An 18,153-nucleotide genomic window follows, 5' to 3' on the forward strand; every position below is an offset into this window, starting at 1 on the left:
TGTAATAAAAATTAAGTGAACGTGGCATTATTAAGTAAAATAAGAGTTACTTGAACACAAGTACTACAATATTTTTGACAGTTGATCTGATAACCAAGAGGGCTACCATGTGATTTACAGTACGTAGCAACAGGTGTACACAGAGTGGACATACTGGACAAAGGGATGATTCACTTCCTGGGCAGGACGAAACAGGATGGGTGAGATTTCATCACACTACTCAGAGGGTGTGCAATTTAAAACTTATTAATTGCTTATTTCTGGAATTTTCCATTTAATATTTTCAGACCATAGTTGACCTTGGGTAACTGAATCCATGGAAAGTGAAATCACAAATAAAGAGGAACTACTGTATTGATTTATTTTTATTGTAAACCAGTGCAACCCAATGGTTGCAGCAGCGGCAGCATCTGGGAGCTTGCTATGTAGAAATGCAAATTTGCAGGCCCCAACTAGACCTACCAAATCTGAATCTCTGGGGATTTGTCTCAGGCATCTGTTTTTATAAGCTCTCTGGGTGACTCTTATGTACACTAAAGTTTGAGAAGTACAGCTCTGGTCAATGAGGAGAGGCACTCAAAGAAAATAGGAGAGCAAAGTAAGCAAGTTTCATGATTGTTCCTTCCTACTAAAGATAAGTTAAAAGAAAACTAGTCAGAAACCAAATGAAAGTTTCTCTTGGTCTCCAGAGAACATGTGATCCTGTTGGAGAGCAACATTACAGAGATAAGGAACAGTCACTCAAAGAATGCCCTTTCTCCTAAGTGGGGAGGGGGCTTATATTCATCATATTACAGGGTACCAAATTCTACTACAAATGCATTGCGATGTTCAGATTACAAACATTAATGATAATCTCTTTGGTGTGAATATTTAGAGTTAAGTACCACAGTAACTGCTACAGCTCTGGTCTACATTGCTGTTACAGTATATATTTATTACATAGGTGTATATTGATGACATACCTATCTCTTTCATAAGTTTTTCTCAGCACATTCAACTGCAGGCTTCACCTGCCATTTGCAAAGAAAGCAATTAGGCCTTCAAGAAGGGCGTTTTACGTATGATTTAACTTGAACATCTACCTTTTAATGGTAGGTTCCAATTTAGCAGGTAATGACTAAAGAATAATGGATCTTAGAATTGGAGCTATAGGAATAGCAAGCTCCTCCCCTGAGAACAGAGCAAGGAGGTCCCCAGGAAGCCTGGAAGTTATCAAAGGCCAATCCACCAGTTACATCTGCTTTCTGAACGATATTTTCCAGGGAAAATATTGGGGAACAAACAGACAAACAAAAGAATAAAAACAGTATGTTTTCACATTGTAGCAACATAACAAAATCAGAGCTATTACCTTTCTACTATTCTAACCCTCAATGCCTGGGTGTGTACAATGAGATTAGGTTAAATGAAATCATTATTTGGTGAGTTTGACTAATTTAAAAATTGGACAACTTAATCATTTCCCCTGTAGCTACCCTATTCCTCAACTAGCAGTATTAAAAAAAAAAAAAAGTATAATTATTTGTATCTCTGTAATTCTCTTTTTTATGAAGACAAGAGCAATATCTATTTTTGGTCACTGATGCTATTTTTAATACTTTTATCTATTTACCAGTAAAGGAATATCCTAATCCTAATGGGAAAATATTTTTTAGTTTCCATTTTTATAATAGTAGCTACCTTAACAGCTTTTGATTCGCTCTACATGATTAATCATTATTTTCATTAATTATCCAGACAAAGAGTGAGTATATTATAGTTCTCCTTCCTGACAACACAGGGTCTCTTGGCAAACTTGATTAATTTATTTTCCATCCAAATTAGGCAAAGTAAAAATAAACAGTTTTTTCTAGCAACCTGAAGGAAAATTAAGAATGAAGAATAGTACTAAAAAATAATACTGAACAACAACAAAAATATATTGCTTTAAAAGGAACATTTGTTGAAGTTTTTGTCATTGACAAAAGGCTTAGTAACTATTAAGATAATTTGGAAGTTTTTTCAGTTTATATTGTCAGTGTGTAAATTTGGCGCCATTGTATTGCTCCATGTAAAATATGAATTGCTATCATAGTATTGAAATGAGTAAAATAAAAAATATGGCTAATACTAAAAATATATACAGTATAATATAATATAATATAATATAATATAATATAATATAATATAATATAATATAATATAATATAATATGTAATATAATATATGTTTTTACCATTGTGTATGATAATTTTTGAAGCGGCTTTAAATCATGAAAGCAAGCAAACAAACTTAGCAAATAAGATATCTCTTTTGTAAATAGATATGTAAAATGTTTTCCAAACAGCAGATGGCAATCTTTGTAAATCTGATTGCAGCAGCACCATCTTACCTCTATACATGCTGATGCAAGATAGTTTTAAAAGCCCAGTTAAGAACCCTGGCATGCTCAGACTAGTTTAGATACCTTCAAATATTAAAAAGATCTTATTTAATCATGCCCACTATTCTAATGATATTTCTCCCTGAGCAAAAATAAATGTTTTTGTTTAATGCGTCTTAATTCTTATGCAGCACAGCAGGAATTTCATAATGCTAATCAGCATAGGTATCCTTCTCAACAAAACCCTGCAGGCAGGTTACTTATCATCCTGAATTCATATGGCCTTAAGAATTAACCAAACCAACTTGAGATCTTTTGTAAGCTCTAAAAAAATCTACTGACATATTAATACTCTAAGAGGCCAGTTTCTATTGGTATTAGAGTTGAACTATGGGCAGTCATTAAAATTCTAAGTAGGGAGAAATACAAAGTTTTGAACCCTAGAGATCTCTTAAAATTCCTTGTTTTTTTTTTGTGTTTTTTTTTTCTAAATTGAAGTAGTTATATTAGAGACAGAAATGCATAGCTTTCTGAGCTCAAAAAGGAATCTCAAATAGCTATATTCACCATACTCATCGCTAGGAACAAGAGAGCCAGTAAGATCAGCTAGCTTGCCCACCAAGAGTTACTAGCAGCAACACAACTCTAACTGGATCTTCAAATTCTCTAAGTCCAGCACTTTCCTTCATACCCAACTGTGAAATTTTAAAATTCTGTCCTATCAACTTTTCTAGCATGTTCGTAACAATTTAACCTATAATAGCATTCTAAAAACCTAATTTTCATTTATTTATTAAGTCCTCAGTATGTCAATAATATTTTATGGAATGTACACACAATTAGGAAGGGGTCTTTGTTCTAAATAATCTTTTAAAATATCTGATCTATAATCTGCAACTTCTGACCTATCATTTTTTTTTTCTATGCTTAATCCTTTAATGTAGCAGTACTTCCATTCTTTCACTACTAATTAAGACCTTATGATTTCATTTTAAAATGTGTTCCTCATAGGAATTTACTTTCACAGCAGAAAATGGGGCAAGGGCAAGTAAACAGGGATGTCTAATGTCATACATCAAGATAGATTAACAGCAGAATTTACAAGTGTCTGAAATTCAACATCATCTCTTTATTTTCTCACTTAGCTATCTAATACTTATGTTTTAATATTTCTACTATAAATAATATAAAGCAACTTGTTTTCTGCTTTCAGTAAACACATATTTCATAAAAACAGTGAAAAAATAATACCCCAAAGTAATTTAAATTATTGTTCAATATGGCTACCTTTGTATTATCATATTTTCAATGTTATTTTGCAGCAAATAACTAAAAAACCTATAGAAGAAACAGTCTATGACACATAAAGAGAGGAAACTCCAGACATTATGGAAACAAGGAAATTGCCACCTAGGATTAGCAATCCTTCAATTGAGGAAGTACTACCCTTAACCAATGGCAATATTTTCCAATCTGTTTTTTTGTTTTGTTTTGTTTTGTTTTTGTTTTTGTTTTTTAGGTTACAAAATGTTTTCGTTGGGATAACCTCAGTTTATTCTCACCAGGACATCGCTGCTCACTGCATCTTCTCACTTCTTCGCCTGTTCCCTCACATTGCTGCCCTGTTATCGCTGCACCCTGACAGGTCCTCATTCGCCTTTCCCAGCCGCCATCACAGGACTTGGAACATCCACTCCAATGACCCCACTGATTCCACTGACCATTGGCTGAAAGAAATGTGCCATGGTCAATGGCAGTAGTCTACTACACACTGCTTTAGTAATTTTAAATCTAAGGACCATTACTATCTGTTCAATTTGTATTCATCTACCAACACAGACAAACTTGATTCAAATATTTGACTTGCTCGTCAAATAAAGTGAACTGTGATAAAAAGAAGTTTACATAAGTTTGTCAGAATCTTCAACTGGACATCAGACCTTACTTGTAAAAATTACAAATTCAGTGCTAAACTTCAACTTAATTGATATTTAATCTAAGAATCCCTTGAATTTTGCTGTTTTATTAATGCAACAGAGAGTACGATGAGCTCTGATACAACTAGCTTCATTTACTAGAGATATATAATCATCCGATTATACCATGATCATTTGGTATGGTTCTGTCACATTTGTTAAATGGCAGGCATCCCTTAAATGCAGTAATCAGGACTTACCTGTACAGTCGGGATTATAGCACTCTCTGCTTTCTGCCCATGGCCCTCTGCATTCAGAACCCCCATGAGCAGCTGCGGTGCACTGCCGGCTTCTCTGCTGGGTCCCATTTGAGCATGTCACTGAGCACTGGCTCCACGAACTCCACTCCTGCCACTGTCCATCAACTGCCAAAGCAGAAAGAGAGACAGTGTAAGGAGATCTTCCAGTAGAGAAGGCTGTACAGAAAGTACAAGGTAAAACAAATTTTGAAGATGAGTCCCATCTTCAAAGAGATACAGTGGAAGGTCACAATGGCGTTAGGTTTTATTCCTACCCTTAAAGCTAATATGACCTTATTTTCTCAATACTATTTCCTCTTCCATAATCAGTACGTCTTTTGATTAATTGATTTCTTCAAAAATATTTATTCATAACTCAAAAATGCAAGACCTTGGTGGGTACAGGCTACAGTGAGCAAAATAAATACTGACCAATAACTTATACAGCTCATATTTTAGAGAAGAAACCCCTAGAAAAACTTAGACAATTTGTTACATGCTAAATAAATTAATTGTATAGAAATGCTGTGAAGGACAATTTCAAAACACTGTGAGACAAGAGTTTGGAGCGTTCAGGGAATCTTCTTTGACAAAGTGAGGTTTCAGGCAAGCCCTGAAGGATAATGAGGAAATACCTAGGGTAAAGATATGTTCCATGGAGATATACAAATGTCCTTTGCAGAAGAAACATGGGCACTTACAGGACCTGAATGAAGGTCTTAGTGAATGGACTGGAGAGAGCCAGGTGAACAGTTCTACCAGAGGAGGTTTGTAAAAAGGCATGTGCCAGAGTTTGCAAGCTTTTTGTTAACTGTGTTATTCTCAGCTTATTAAGAAGCCAGGAAGGATTTCAATAGGATTTTATGATCAGATCTAGTGCAGCGTGGTGACAGAATTATGGGAGAGGGTAGGGATCATCTGAGCTAGGATGGTGAAGCCGTGCTGATGGAGAACCTGGAAAGATTAGAGACATACTGGGGAGGCATGATGACTTCCATGTGTCTCATGACTAAAATTTAACATACACCGTTGAACTTGCCTTTGAGAGATTCAAATTGAGATTCATTTATTTATTCAGTCATTCCAATGATTCTTTTTGAGACTCTATTAGCTATCAGACACTGTGATAGGTATTAGGAGAGATAGAGAAATAAAATATAAATCACAACCTCAAAAATCTTATAATCTATTAGAAGAATTACATTAGCCAGCAAATAAGTAAATAAAAGGTTAAAAGCAATAACACCTTAACATGGCATGTGAAGTCTTTCAGAGAACAGATCACATCTATTTGGGAGGTAATTATGTTAGACCAGTATGGTGAGATTTGGTTAATTTAGACAAGGGAGACAGCATTCACAAAGGCACAATCCCATAGTTATGCCACAAAGGTATCATCACAAAGTACAAGTGAGCAAAGAAGTCGGGCAAAATTATTTACCTAATTTAGAATGCATTAACTAGCACGTAAGTGTTATAAATGCACTGTATATGATTGTACTTTTCCCAGTGTCATTCCTTGATTCTTAGTCAATTTGCTTACAGTGAAAGAGAATTCACCACAAATCCAAAATTCCAACATATGCTAATGTTCGGAAAACCCATCCAAAGAAATGAGAATGCCTGGCAGATTATGAGTAAGTACTTTCAAGCCAATTTCAAGCTTTGCAGGTAGCCATTAAAAAGAAGGTTGTTTAATAGGTATCTAACTGTACTTAATAAACCCTTTGTGAGATTAAAAATCACAAAATGCCAATTTAATCATCTCGTTCATATAATTTTAGTGTCTCACTTTATTGAAAGTAACCTGATACAATCTTATTGGCTATGTAGTCCATTTGCCAGAGAAAAAAGAAAAGTCTAGTGAATCAACAGGACTTTATAAATTATCCATTTCCTCTCTATTTCTGATTTAAAGATGCATCCATTTTTCATTTCATAATCTTGCTTCTCAAAGATAACATTTATTGAGCTTGCATTATGAACCATCGCTGTCCTAAGTATTCTGAGAAGGGTTTAAAAAAATAAGATTCATGCCTGCAACTTGCTATCTATTTTGCAGAAGAACATACAAGTATTCATATTTTTGAGACCATGAAGAAAGCAACACATAAACAAAATTAAATTAGGTGATGCTATATACAATGTCAGGGATAGTAGATTGGGGGGAGGGGGTTATCACTTTGTGAGGGGTATGAATATCTAACATTGTTTTGTATACATGAAACTAATACAAAGAAAAAGAAAAAAGAAAAAAGAAAGGCAGCTTTGCCTACTCGAGAACAGAGAAAAGACTTGTGGGGATCACGAAAAAGGGAAGGTGGCAGCAGATGGGCTCAGCTGATATGCAGCAGCTAGATCCTGTAGGGCTCTGTAGGCCTTGTGACCAAGTGAAACGGGAGCTATGAGAGGACTTTGAAGTAGGAAAGTGACGTGACATGATTCACATTTTATCACTTACTTTTGTAGGTGTGTGCTAAATGTATTGTACAAGGGCAAGAATGGGTATTGGGAGATGTTCAGGAGTATACTGTAACCCAGACAGAGGTGACAGTGGCTGAGATTATGGTGGCATCAGTAGAGACAGGAAAAAAGGAGTAAGCTTACGATATATTCTGGATGTAGAACCGATAGCTTGGTGGTGGGGTATGGAAAAATAGAAAATCAAGGCTCACTTTTAAGTTTTGGGCTTACTGAAACAGATCATTGGTGGAACCATTTTATTAACCTGGGTTAGACTAGCATTCAAACAGGTCTGGGGGTATATAGCCCTGGCATTAAAGTGTCCATTTGGAACATGCTGAATTTGTCATGTCATTATAGACATAGTGCCGTCCTGCATTACATCAACTTTTAAACACGTGCTTCCCAAATTTATTAATCATTCCTCCCCTCTTTTTCTTTTTATCCTTTCATGGAACACTATTTGTACACATTGAACACATTGAGTACACAATTTCTTCTATGATATGCAGCCAGGTTAAGAATTAACACTTTCTTAGGCTTTTTCAATTTCTCTTCATTTTCATCATAAGCACTTGCAGTTGGATATTTTAAGTCTTATTTTTTTTTCAATTTAAAAACTCAAAATGCTTCATATTTTAGTAACTGTTTCACAAAGGTGACTAAGAATAGAGAACTCTAAGGCTGTATTTTGAAGCTGGGACAGTGCTGAGAGATCAGCCTGTCTTAATATCATGTAATATGCCTCCTGAATCAACAATGTCACACTAGGGACAGTCAAAGTTTTGCTTCAGCAATGTGACACATTACCAGACTTTCTGGACCCGGAAGAATTAAAGTAGCAAAGGCTAAATTGCTAGGTGCCTGGGGTTTACTTTGTTATATAAACTTCCTCCTGTCCTGCAGTTGTGTTCACCTATAAGAAAAAAACTTTCCCACGTATGGGGCCAAATTAAATTCAATGATACATTTTAATGAAAATATTGTTTCAGTCTATTTTTATATCTTGATCAATAACTGGTGGCAATGTAGGTTAGGTTGACAAACAATCACCACCAGTTGGATTCTGTACTCATTCACAAAGTCATGAATATTTTGCATAACAAAACTATCATTTCAGCTACTGTTCTCGGCTGATTGTTGCTGATTGATACAGGTAGCTGTAGGAAGGAATTGGGGGTGGTGGTGGTGGTGGTGAAGAATTCTAGCCCTGGCTTTGAGGCTACCTGATTTAGTGATGGCAAAGTTGGAGAGTTCAGATTTCTACGGAGTTGGAAATTACCCACAGAATTGGAAAGAACCCTCTGGGGATATAAGACAGAAATATAGAACTGCCATCCGCTTGCTTTGGGCGTATACTAAAGAACATAAACCCATGTTTTCCACTTGCCGTTTTAAAATAAACTACAAAAGAGAAAAAAATCAAAATGAAATATCATTTAAAAAATCAGAATTAAAAATAGAAGCCAGTTATGATAAGGCTAAGAAGATTTTTTTAAGTTTAAATAAGAAAGCAATATTAAATAGTAAAAGAAAGGAAGCCAGGACTAATACAGATAAAAGTTTTTAAAATCTCACCAGCTAAACATGTAAAAATCACTGGAATAATGCTGCAAATCTGAAATGACAAACAATTGCCATACAAAAGATTAGTTAAGAAGATAAAAATGCAAATCAATTAAAGAGCAGGTCAATGAGGCAGCATTTGGGTTTCAAACTGTAGCATCCTCTTTCAGAGATAACCAGGGACCTTTGAACCATGGTCCGGCAAATGATTAGCATCTTCCCACTCAATGTCCTCCCCAGAAGTGCTCCCTGCAGAGGGATTGTGGGCAGGTCACCCTCTCACGCTGAGGAATCAAAATTTTAGCTCTACAGGAGACTGGAGCCTCTTGCTCTAAATAACAGGTCCAGCCGTGTTCCTGAGGACTGACCCTTGGGTGATTCTTTACTTCTTCATAGAGTTTGCAAGAGTCTGCAAATACACCTGGAAACTACAACTTGCCAGGATCTCTAGGAAGATTCTGGATTCACAGGAATGCATTTCTCAAAGTCAGAACTGACAAGTGTGACATTGCTCAGTCCCTCCCGCAGACTGACAGGCACCCAGTGTATGCATTTCCCCTTGTACTAACCCAGCCGACGAATCCCTTTGAATCTATGATTCAAGCTGCCCATAAGAAAGATAACTCAAAAGCTATCATAATATCCTGAATTCATGTCACCAATTTCTTCCAAATGCCTGACTTTTGGAGTAATATTCTCATGTAAACCATGACAAATATTCTCCACTTTATATCACTTTAGTTTTAAAGATTACTACACCTAATTTCAATCATATAACGATCCTATAATATAGAAGGTTAATAAATACTGGCTCCATTTTATAAATGAGAAAATTGGGGAATAGAGAAGATAAATAAGTTGCTCAGGTTAATATTTATAATTAAGGATTGGGACTGAACCTTAATTGATGTCTTATGAATTCCAGACCACTAAGTTCCCCACAGAGTCATATAATTAAATTAATTCATACATATTTCAGGACATAAAAGAAAACTCATTTGTCAATAGTTTTTTCATTTATTTTAGTCTTCAATCTGTCACTCAAATTACTATTATCTCTATCCTCTATATTATTTGTACTCTACTACAAAAATATATATCAGAATAAGAATTGTCAAAACTGAAACAGAGGACTAAACTTTAAATCATTGGTTCCTCCAGTCTTCAAGTACTGACAGAGGGAAAATATTTCTATAAAGTAACATAGGATAAAGAAAATTAATATAAAGCTTGAGGCTTTGAACTAAGGACTTAAGCTTTTATTTTCCCTAAAGAATTTAATTCTGGAAAAGGTTATATCAATTTTATTTTGGGGTTATACATCTATATAATTTTAATGGAAGGCTTACCTAGAAAATGTAAACATTTTATTATGTCTGATTCTTTCCTCCATTTGAATATTAGTACAAATTAAAACTTAAAAACAGAAGTATCTAAAGTGATCCAATCAGCCTACAGGAGGAGTCACATCAAGGCGACATCCAGGAACTGGTCTGACACAGCTAGTCCTCAGTGCTGTTAGCAGCTTGCTTGGTGCTCATAACTGGGCTGGGTTACCTCCTGTTGGACCTGAACCCATCACAGAGGACATTCATATCAGACAAAGTCATTCTGAGACTGATAAAGTGAGATAAAACAAGGCCACTTCATAGACAAAAACAAGGTCACAGTACAACCCATAAAATTCCACACATTCTCTTCTCTCAACTAATATGAGGGAGTGCCACTTCTTTACCAATGACAGCTAGTCTTCCCTCCTCCTAGATAATGTATTAAGATACCAGTCACAGAATCTCCTCCCCTTCCTGACATTATCCAACCAGAACAAATCCTCACTTCCTTGAACCTTCTCTGAAATCACCCAACGCAAATGTAAACCCTTAAACCTTTACATAATAAGTCTTTTCTAAAACCCTGTTACTGAGATGCCCCACAGTTCCCTATGTTGATTTTCCCTCACTGCCAACAGTAGCAAACCCAACTTGTTCAACTGCAGGTTTCATCCCAATGGACTTTGACTGGAGGGCATTGCCATAATAATGATACTAATACATTGTTTGTTATTTACCAAATTTTCTCCCTTACAGCATCTTACATGGTTGGTCCTCTCACAGTCCTGTGAAGTGATATTACTATAGTCCCCATTTTATAGATGAAGAAACTGAGGATCAGAGATGCAACAGACATATTAAAAGGTGAGATCAAAATTTAAATTATGCATTATCTTGCAAATGTTCAAGATCCTTCCACTATAACACATCAATGTATTATTAAATCGACTAAGAAAATGTCCTATAAAATATTGGGATGAGAACTAGAAATTTGGATACGTGCATGTCAAGAAAATCCATTCAATAGTAATTTATTGGATGCTACCAGGTACAAAGTTGCATGGAGAGATAACAGGAAATGGAAGATAATTTCTTTGACCTCAAATACATCAATTATTACTATTATGAGCTTGATACTCAGTTAGTGACTGCAATGAAAATTCAGAGAAAGTAGAAAACAGGTTTTTTTGCCAGAAGTTCCAAGTTTGGTGAGATAAGAGAAATAGATAACAAAGACCATTGATCATACATATATATGCACATATCATTCCATATTACACTTAATTACTAGTATATGTGAGAAAAGGAGGAAAATTGGGTCCTGGTGTTTGATTCAGTCAATGAATCCTAGTGAATTCCTTTAGTTGCTCTAAAACTCTGGTCTACCTTCCCCCAACCAACACCAGTCTCTGTTCTCAGACATGGTATGCAAATTAGTAACTAATAACTCAAACTAGATTAATACTATATCGACCCTTTCCTTTTCTATACTTTTTCACATATGGATCCCAGGCAAATGGTTTACCCTCACCTCAAAAGACGTAGAAGGAAGTTGAACGCTGAATAAGGGAAAGTACCTGATAAAAATAGGTTGTCACCTACTTATAAGTTGATATCAAATTTTGCACAAATAAACATTATTGTATGTGAACAATACACATCACCCCTACATAGCATCTACTTCATTACTGTGGTTATATGTGTTTCTTAAAGCAGGGTTCTGGAGTGCTGTTCTGACATGATCCCCCATGAAATCGTCACTGCCCATTACTGCAACTCATGTGATCAAATCCAGCAAAGGTGGTGAGGAGAGATTCGATTTATTGTTTCAAATGTTTCTTCTATTTTCTTCTGGTCTTCATTTCACAACTGGCCTAACCAAGGACAGCCAAGTGTAGGTCTTAGTTCACTGTCTTCATTGCTGATGTACTTCCTGTCACAGTTTTACCCCTTAAGATGATGTCTTAGGGATCCCAGGAACGATGGCTACAAGAAATGCAGGTTGAACCCGCTGAGATCTCAAATCACTACCTTTCACTGAGGTAGAATATTTTTATGTGCTTTTCAGAACTATAGTCAAATTTTTACATGCTTATTTCTAAATCCTCTGAAAATTTATTGAGTCCAGAAACTATATATTCTTCTCAATAGTGTCTTACATCTTGTTGATACTTGATGATGCTTTTACATTTAGTGAAGTTGCCTGAGTTTGTCTATAAGATAATTAGTTCTTAGGAGAATTCCAAATGTTTATACCAATAAATCTTACATATATTAAAAGCATAATGCCAAAATTCTGGGCAGAGTATAAAAATATTTTTTAAAATCATAGCTATTAGAATTCCCTTTAGATAGTCAGGAAATTGGGCTACAACATGCTAAGAATTTTACATCTTTTATGATGCAACTAAATTCAAGAACAGAAACAACAGGATAAGAAATGATACATGATAAATTCATTAAGTACTCAAGATAGACCCATAAAGCTCACTTAAGAGAGAATATGAGCTAGGTCAGGTTTACAAATAATATAAACATAACTTCCAAAAAGTAAGAACCTACACAAAAGAAAGCCATCCATTTTTTATGGCTTTAGAGTAATTTCAATGTTAGTATAACACTGTTAAAACACCACTAGCTTGAGAACACATGTGGTCTCTACTTGCATGATAAAGCAATGACTATATCAACCGAGGAAAATGAGTTTTCTCATCTGAATTCTAACAACTTAATATCCTTATCTACTGACACCCAAGCATTTTATTCTTAGAAAAGTTCATAGAAAGTAGACTGTGAGAAACTTGGTTAATACTATTTTAACTGATAAGTGTCATTTTATTTTTGTACTAAGGATCAAATGAGGTGAAAGAGTAATAAAAACTAATCTATTAAAATGTTTTATAGCTAGCTTTTAGTTTTTTACTCTCCCATGTTATTTAGTTTTTCATACTCAATGACAAATAAGAGTGAAATATATTTGACTCTGTAAATGTCACAGCTCAGCATTTAAAAAAATATTCTAAAATTTGTATAAGCTTGCCCAAATCTTTGTAAAAAAGGCAGAGCATATATATATATATATATATATATATATATATATATATATATATATATATATATATATTTGTGTGTGTCTGTGTGCTTTCCTACCTGTATGTTTATTGAGAGATAGAAATAACACAGAACATAACTGGTTTCATAATACATTTTATGGGAGTAATTTGCAAATAAGTAATGACGGTATTTGGCTCCCCAATCTTCAAAATGTCAATTGTCACTCATGTTTGTCTCTTTTTCTAAAATGTGCCTTTGTTAGTCCTAGGAGAATCTATCATTTGTGTGTGTGTGTGTGTGTGTGTGTGTGTGTGTGTATTTTATTTCATAAATTGCAAGCTCCTTAAAAATGGAGATCAGCCTTTCTCATTTTATAGGTATTTGTTTTATGTTTGAATGTTTCAATAACCTAAATAACAGCATTATAAAGTTTTCTCTCTGTAATAATGGATAACATTATCAAGGACAGTAAAATAGAATTTAAAAACAGACTATACAGTCTTCATAATCACTTAAAGATTACGTTATTTATAATCTAACCATCTTATGTAGCTGGCAGTGAACCTAGATTTTATTGCCTAGAAAATATCTAACATTTTCTTGCGTGGTCATTTGCACATTTCCACTCCTAATTGATTGAGTGTGAGGGAATAACTTCGAAAGGACCGACTCTGAAACCTTCCCTCTAGTGATAGTATGAAGGCAATAGTCAATCTGGAGTCTGTGGGGCTCCTTATAATTTCCCCAAAATGAAAAGCAAGTGTAGATGAAATCTTAGTGGAAAACATTAATACGCATCTTTATAGAAATACAAATGAGCATTGATTGGTACTCAGTCAAGGAACTACTATACACCATTGCAAATGTTAAAATCAAGAAAGGTACCCAGTTTTAAGAAACAACAACCAAAGATACAGTTTTCAATGTGACTGAAAGTTGTGCTCTTAATAGTATATATATATCAGGGACCATACATGAAATACACAGATGCAAAGTTTACCAAATGGCAAATGTGCTCACCTGGGCAGAGAGCAATATTACACGGCTTATGATGTGTTTCAGGCCCTTCACATGGCCTTCCTCCATACTGAGGAGGTGTGCACGACCTTGTTCTTGTTCTTTGGCCTCGACCACATGTAAATGAACATAAACTCCATGGTGACCACTCCTCCCAAACTCCATGTACTGTAATAAAGCAAAGAAGCTTCAACAACAAAAGCAGAGAAGTCGAAGATTTATTTTTCCTTATTATTAAGAAAAAAAATCATTAAATAGACAAGTATGAACATATTTTAAAATTTAGTTAACATTCTTATTTGCCACAAAATGCAAAAGGTAATTAGAAAATTCATTAAAATAATGGAAAATTGAATGTACCTTTTCTGTATTTGAACAGTTATTCATGTCATACAGTTTAAATGTTACCTCTTTTTAACGGAAATGTTCCTCTCTCTTCCAGGATACTATAGTCATGAGTTATTTTTAAGTAAAAGTAATGTCAACTAAGGCAGTATAAAGAGCTAAATTTCTGATAACAGAGATGATATTATGGAATTAAATTTGCATTTAAATAAATAAAGCCCAATTTAATTCTTCCAACAAAGTTTCAAGTTTAATGACTTTCATGGTGTCAGGAAAAACCAAATCTGGAAATTGATAGTACATATTTTAAAAAAGCTTTTTAACTTCAGATTTTAATAACTAAAGGTATTTTTGTGATTTAAAAATGTAGATGTTTAAATCACTGTCTTTTGAATAAGAAGGAAGTTGCAAAAACTTTATGTACTTGCATCAGCTCCCCCTCTTGACCCTGTTTTAAGGAGAGGCAAATACGAGGACCTCTTTCTAACAGCCATGAAACTAGAAGAAGCCTTTCTTAGATTGAGATTTTTTTGCAAAAAGCCCATTAGTGTTCAAAGGTTAGATACTTTCCTTGTACTGTCAATACTAATCTCAATCCAATTCTTAATATTGGGTACAGTAAGTAATAGCACCCCACGGATGACACAAATGAAAAAGAGCTGGGCTAAATGCACTCTGGTTTAAAAGTTCCCTTCTTACCTCTACTCTTACCATGGTAAACAAAGTTCATAAGCAGATGTTTGAAATGACACCCACTGAAATAAGTAGGGTGAGTAGAAATTTGTAATAGAAGATGACAAAAACTATGTTCATTTTTCTTGTCAACGTTGGTAGAGATAAACGTCAGAGGAGTTATGTGAGTATATATAGCATATCTAAACTCTTTTGCATGTATATGCTACTCAAACTGTTACTGTAAAAACACATATATGATACCATAATTATGAGGCATGCTGTTCTCTTCTACTTATGCTACTGATTTGTCCCAACTTGTTGTGAAAATATGTTCAAATATTAGAAAACTTAGCCAAATGAGAGTAATATTCAAAGACAGATTCTTCAAGATTCTGTGAAAACTGCTGGAAAATATATATTTTAAAATACTATATAGAAAAAAAAGCAAAAGAGAGAAATTACCATGTTTACATTTTCCCGTTTATGTTTGAGAAAACCAAAACCAATTTGTATTTATTGGTATAAGAATAAATAGTAAATCTGTATTTGTCTAAGGAAAAAAAGACACATATACATATATCGACATATAGGTATATATGATCAATTACAGCGATATTTTAAAAATCATTTATATTAATATATTTTATTATGTCAGATGTATACCTTTCACCAATTTTTTCATTTATTTCTAATTTTCAAGATTTCTCCATGTAAAAATAATCTTGCCTCCTCCTGTTTTCTCCATAAAATGTTAATACACTATATGGTATTCACATTGCTGGTTCTGTTTATTTTCTCTTGATCAAGTTACACTGCCTTATCTATATGCATTGAACAATCCCAGAAAAAAAAAAAACACACAAAAAAAAAACTGCTAAGTTGGCAGATTTTTCTCTATTAATCTAAAAGAAGTATTGATTAATCTTGATGTCTTAGTTAAATTATAAAGCTGGAACCCTCTGAAAAGTAATGTTACTTACTACTTTTTAAGTCTGTATTGTTTCCTTTTGAAATTTTATGACTCCTCTACATCACGTTTAAAAACTAAAAATATTTTTTTTATTTGAAAAGGACACAAAATTATTAATAATTTGTTATTTTAGATACTATCAAATTAGTAGAAAATGATAGCACATATAATTTTATAGATGCTAATCATAAGATTTATGTTAAAGATTAGATATTTTATCTTAATGAAAATATTATGTAAATTCCTTTATTTTTCAGTAGAGGATGAAAATTTGTAAATGATGTAGTCCATTTGAAAAACGTATTTGAAAAACCAAGAAACTTTAATAAAATTAATCAATTTTTATAGTTTTTTTTTTACTGAGACTAGCTATATTATCACATCTCTATTCTGTGCTATTTAGAGATGAAATGAGGAATACACAATACACAAACTATATTACTACCAGAGTTTAAAATAAGAATACAAATTATCTTATGATTTAGATTGGGATATATAAAATAACTTCTTTAAGTAAAAAGGTTTTTTTATTTCTTAAGAATAAATAGATGTGAAAACTGTGACATTTACAAAAACATTTTCAATATAATTCCTTAATTTAAATAAAGTACCAAAGGATTAGAATACATATATAGAATACATATAGAGTAGACCGATGCTTTTCAACCAGGGGTAATTTTGCCCCCCGGGGGACAATTGGCAATGTCCAGAGAGACTTTCGTTTGTCACAGCTCAGGGGAAGGAGATGTGCTACTGACATCTAAGGAGTAGAAGCCAGTGGTGCTGCTAAACATCCAAAAATGCTCAGGCCAGCCTCCCCACAACAAAGATTTACCTATATCAACATGTCAATAGTACTGAAGTTGAGAAACTACGGTCTTCCATAAAATTGACAGTCAGAAATCAGGACAGGAAATATAAAATTTAACGTGGCTCCCTACTATCCTCAGTTTACTTTCTGTGAGTTTCTATCATTTTCCGCTCTCAAAATAACAGTTTTTGAAGAGACTATGTCAAAAGCAACAATTTTGCAAAAGGCTGGTTATCTTAGGATCCATAGTAGAAGACATTAGTATGCAATTTAATTAAGACAACCCTTCTTTTGAAATTTGAATAGTATGGTAAAAGGTAACTAATTTACACTACTGATTTGCCTTTGATATGCAAATAAATATAAGCTCTAATTCTATCATTCTTCATATTTTGTGGAAAGTAACTTTAATATTCTGTTTGTCCTTGTGTTATTTTCATTAATTAAACGCCAAATATACTTGCGTATCCAGTGTGACAAGTAGGTTATTGATTTCTGAGCTCATTTTCTTCTTGGAAATATTGGTAATTTAAAGTATTATTTCAGAAAGCTATTTATACTGTTTAAAATACTATTTAAGTTTTTAAATTCACTTTTTGCCACTGTTTTCATGCAGTAGTGTATTGAAAAGAAATACGTCTTTACCAGTATGGCAAATAACTGAACAAAATATTTAACACAAAACATTTCATAACAAAGACAATAACCATCTATATAAAAGCTATCCCAATGTCTTACAATGGGATACTTACTCTACATTTTCAAAATAATGAAGTTGCTAAATCATTCATGTTTGAAACATGAAAAAGAAATTACCGACACTCTTTTCAATCTAATTCAATATTTGAACTACAAGGACTAGAAGACACATATATCTTCTTATCAGCACTCTTTTATCAAATTTAGAAAGACAAACCTATATGTCTATGATGGTGAAGAGAAACTAGTAATTACTAGTTTCTCCAGTGGCCAAAATGGTAAGAGGTTTAAAAAATTTTCCGGAACAAATTTATAATCATAGAATATTCTTCAGTTTTCTGGATATCAGGCACTGAGTGAAAGAAAGAGCACTCTAGTCCCACTACAGATGCTGTCCATGCCCAGTGAAGGGATTAATCAGCAGTCTCTGGCAGACTGATAGAGTGTCCCATATGTCAACCATATGACTGTGCATCACTAGTGGCTGGAAAGGAAGCTCTGAATGGAGAGTGGTGGAGAACACTGAACACCCACTCAGACTTCCATCTTGCGATCCACTTGCCTTTAGACTCTATCCTTCTGTTGAAAGGATCTTGATTATTCAAAATGATGCTGAAAGGATCTTTATTATTCAAAATGATA

At 33.9% G+C, this 18,153-nt stretch overlaps 1 protein-coding gene across 5 annotated transcripts in view; it reads right to left on the reverse strand.

The window, feature by feature from the left end:
- ADGRB3 (adhesion G protein-coupled receptor B3) overlaps positions 1 to 18,153 on the reverse strand; it is a 682,811-nt gene that overhangs the window by 388,994 nt on the left and 275,664 nt on the right. For 4 of the 5 annotated variants that reach the window (XM_074333154.2, XM_074333153.2, XM_074333155.2 and 1 more), the window contains 3 exons: positions 14,015 to 14,179; positions 4,542 to 4,706; positions 3,928 to 4,092 (listed from right to left, as the gene is read on the reverse strand). In XM_074333154.2, the coding sequence (XP_074189255.1) occupies positions 3,928 to 4,092; positions 4,542 to 4,706; positions 14,015 to 14,179 (495 nt within the window). The remainder of the gene's footprint in view (positions 1 to 3,927; positions 4,093 to 4,541; positions 4,707 to 14,014; positions 14,180 to 18,153) is intronic. The other variant, XM_074333156.2, reaches the window with a different exon arrangement.

Source organism: Rhinolophus sinicus, chromosome 2, assembly GCF_057876585.1.
Source record: "Rhinolophus sinicus isolate RSI-liver-muscle chromosome 2, RSI-T2T, whole genome shotgun sequence".
NCBI classification, from domain to species: domain Eukaryota; kingdom Metazoa; phylum Chordata; class Mammalia; order Chiroptera; family Rhinolophidae; genus Rhinolophus; species Rhinolophus sinicus.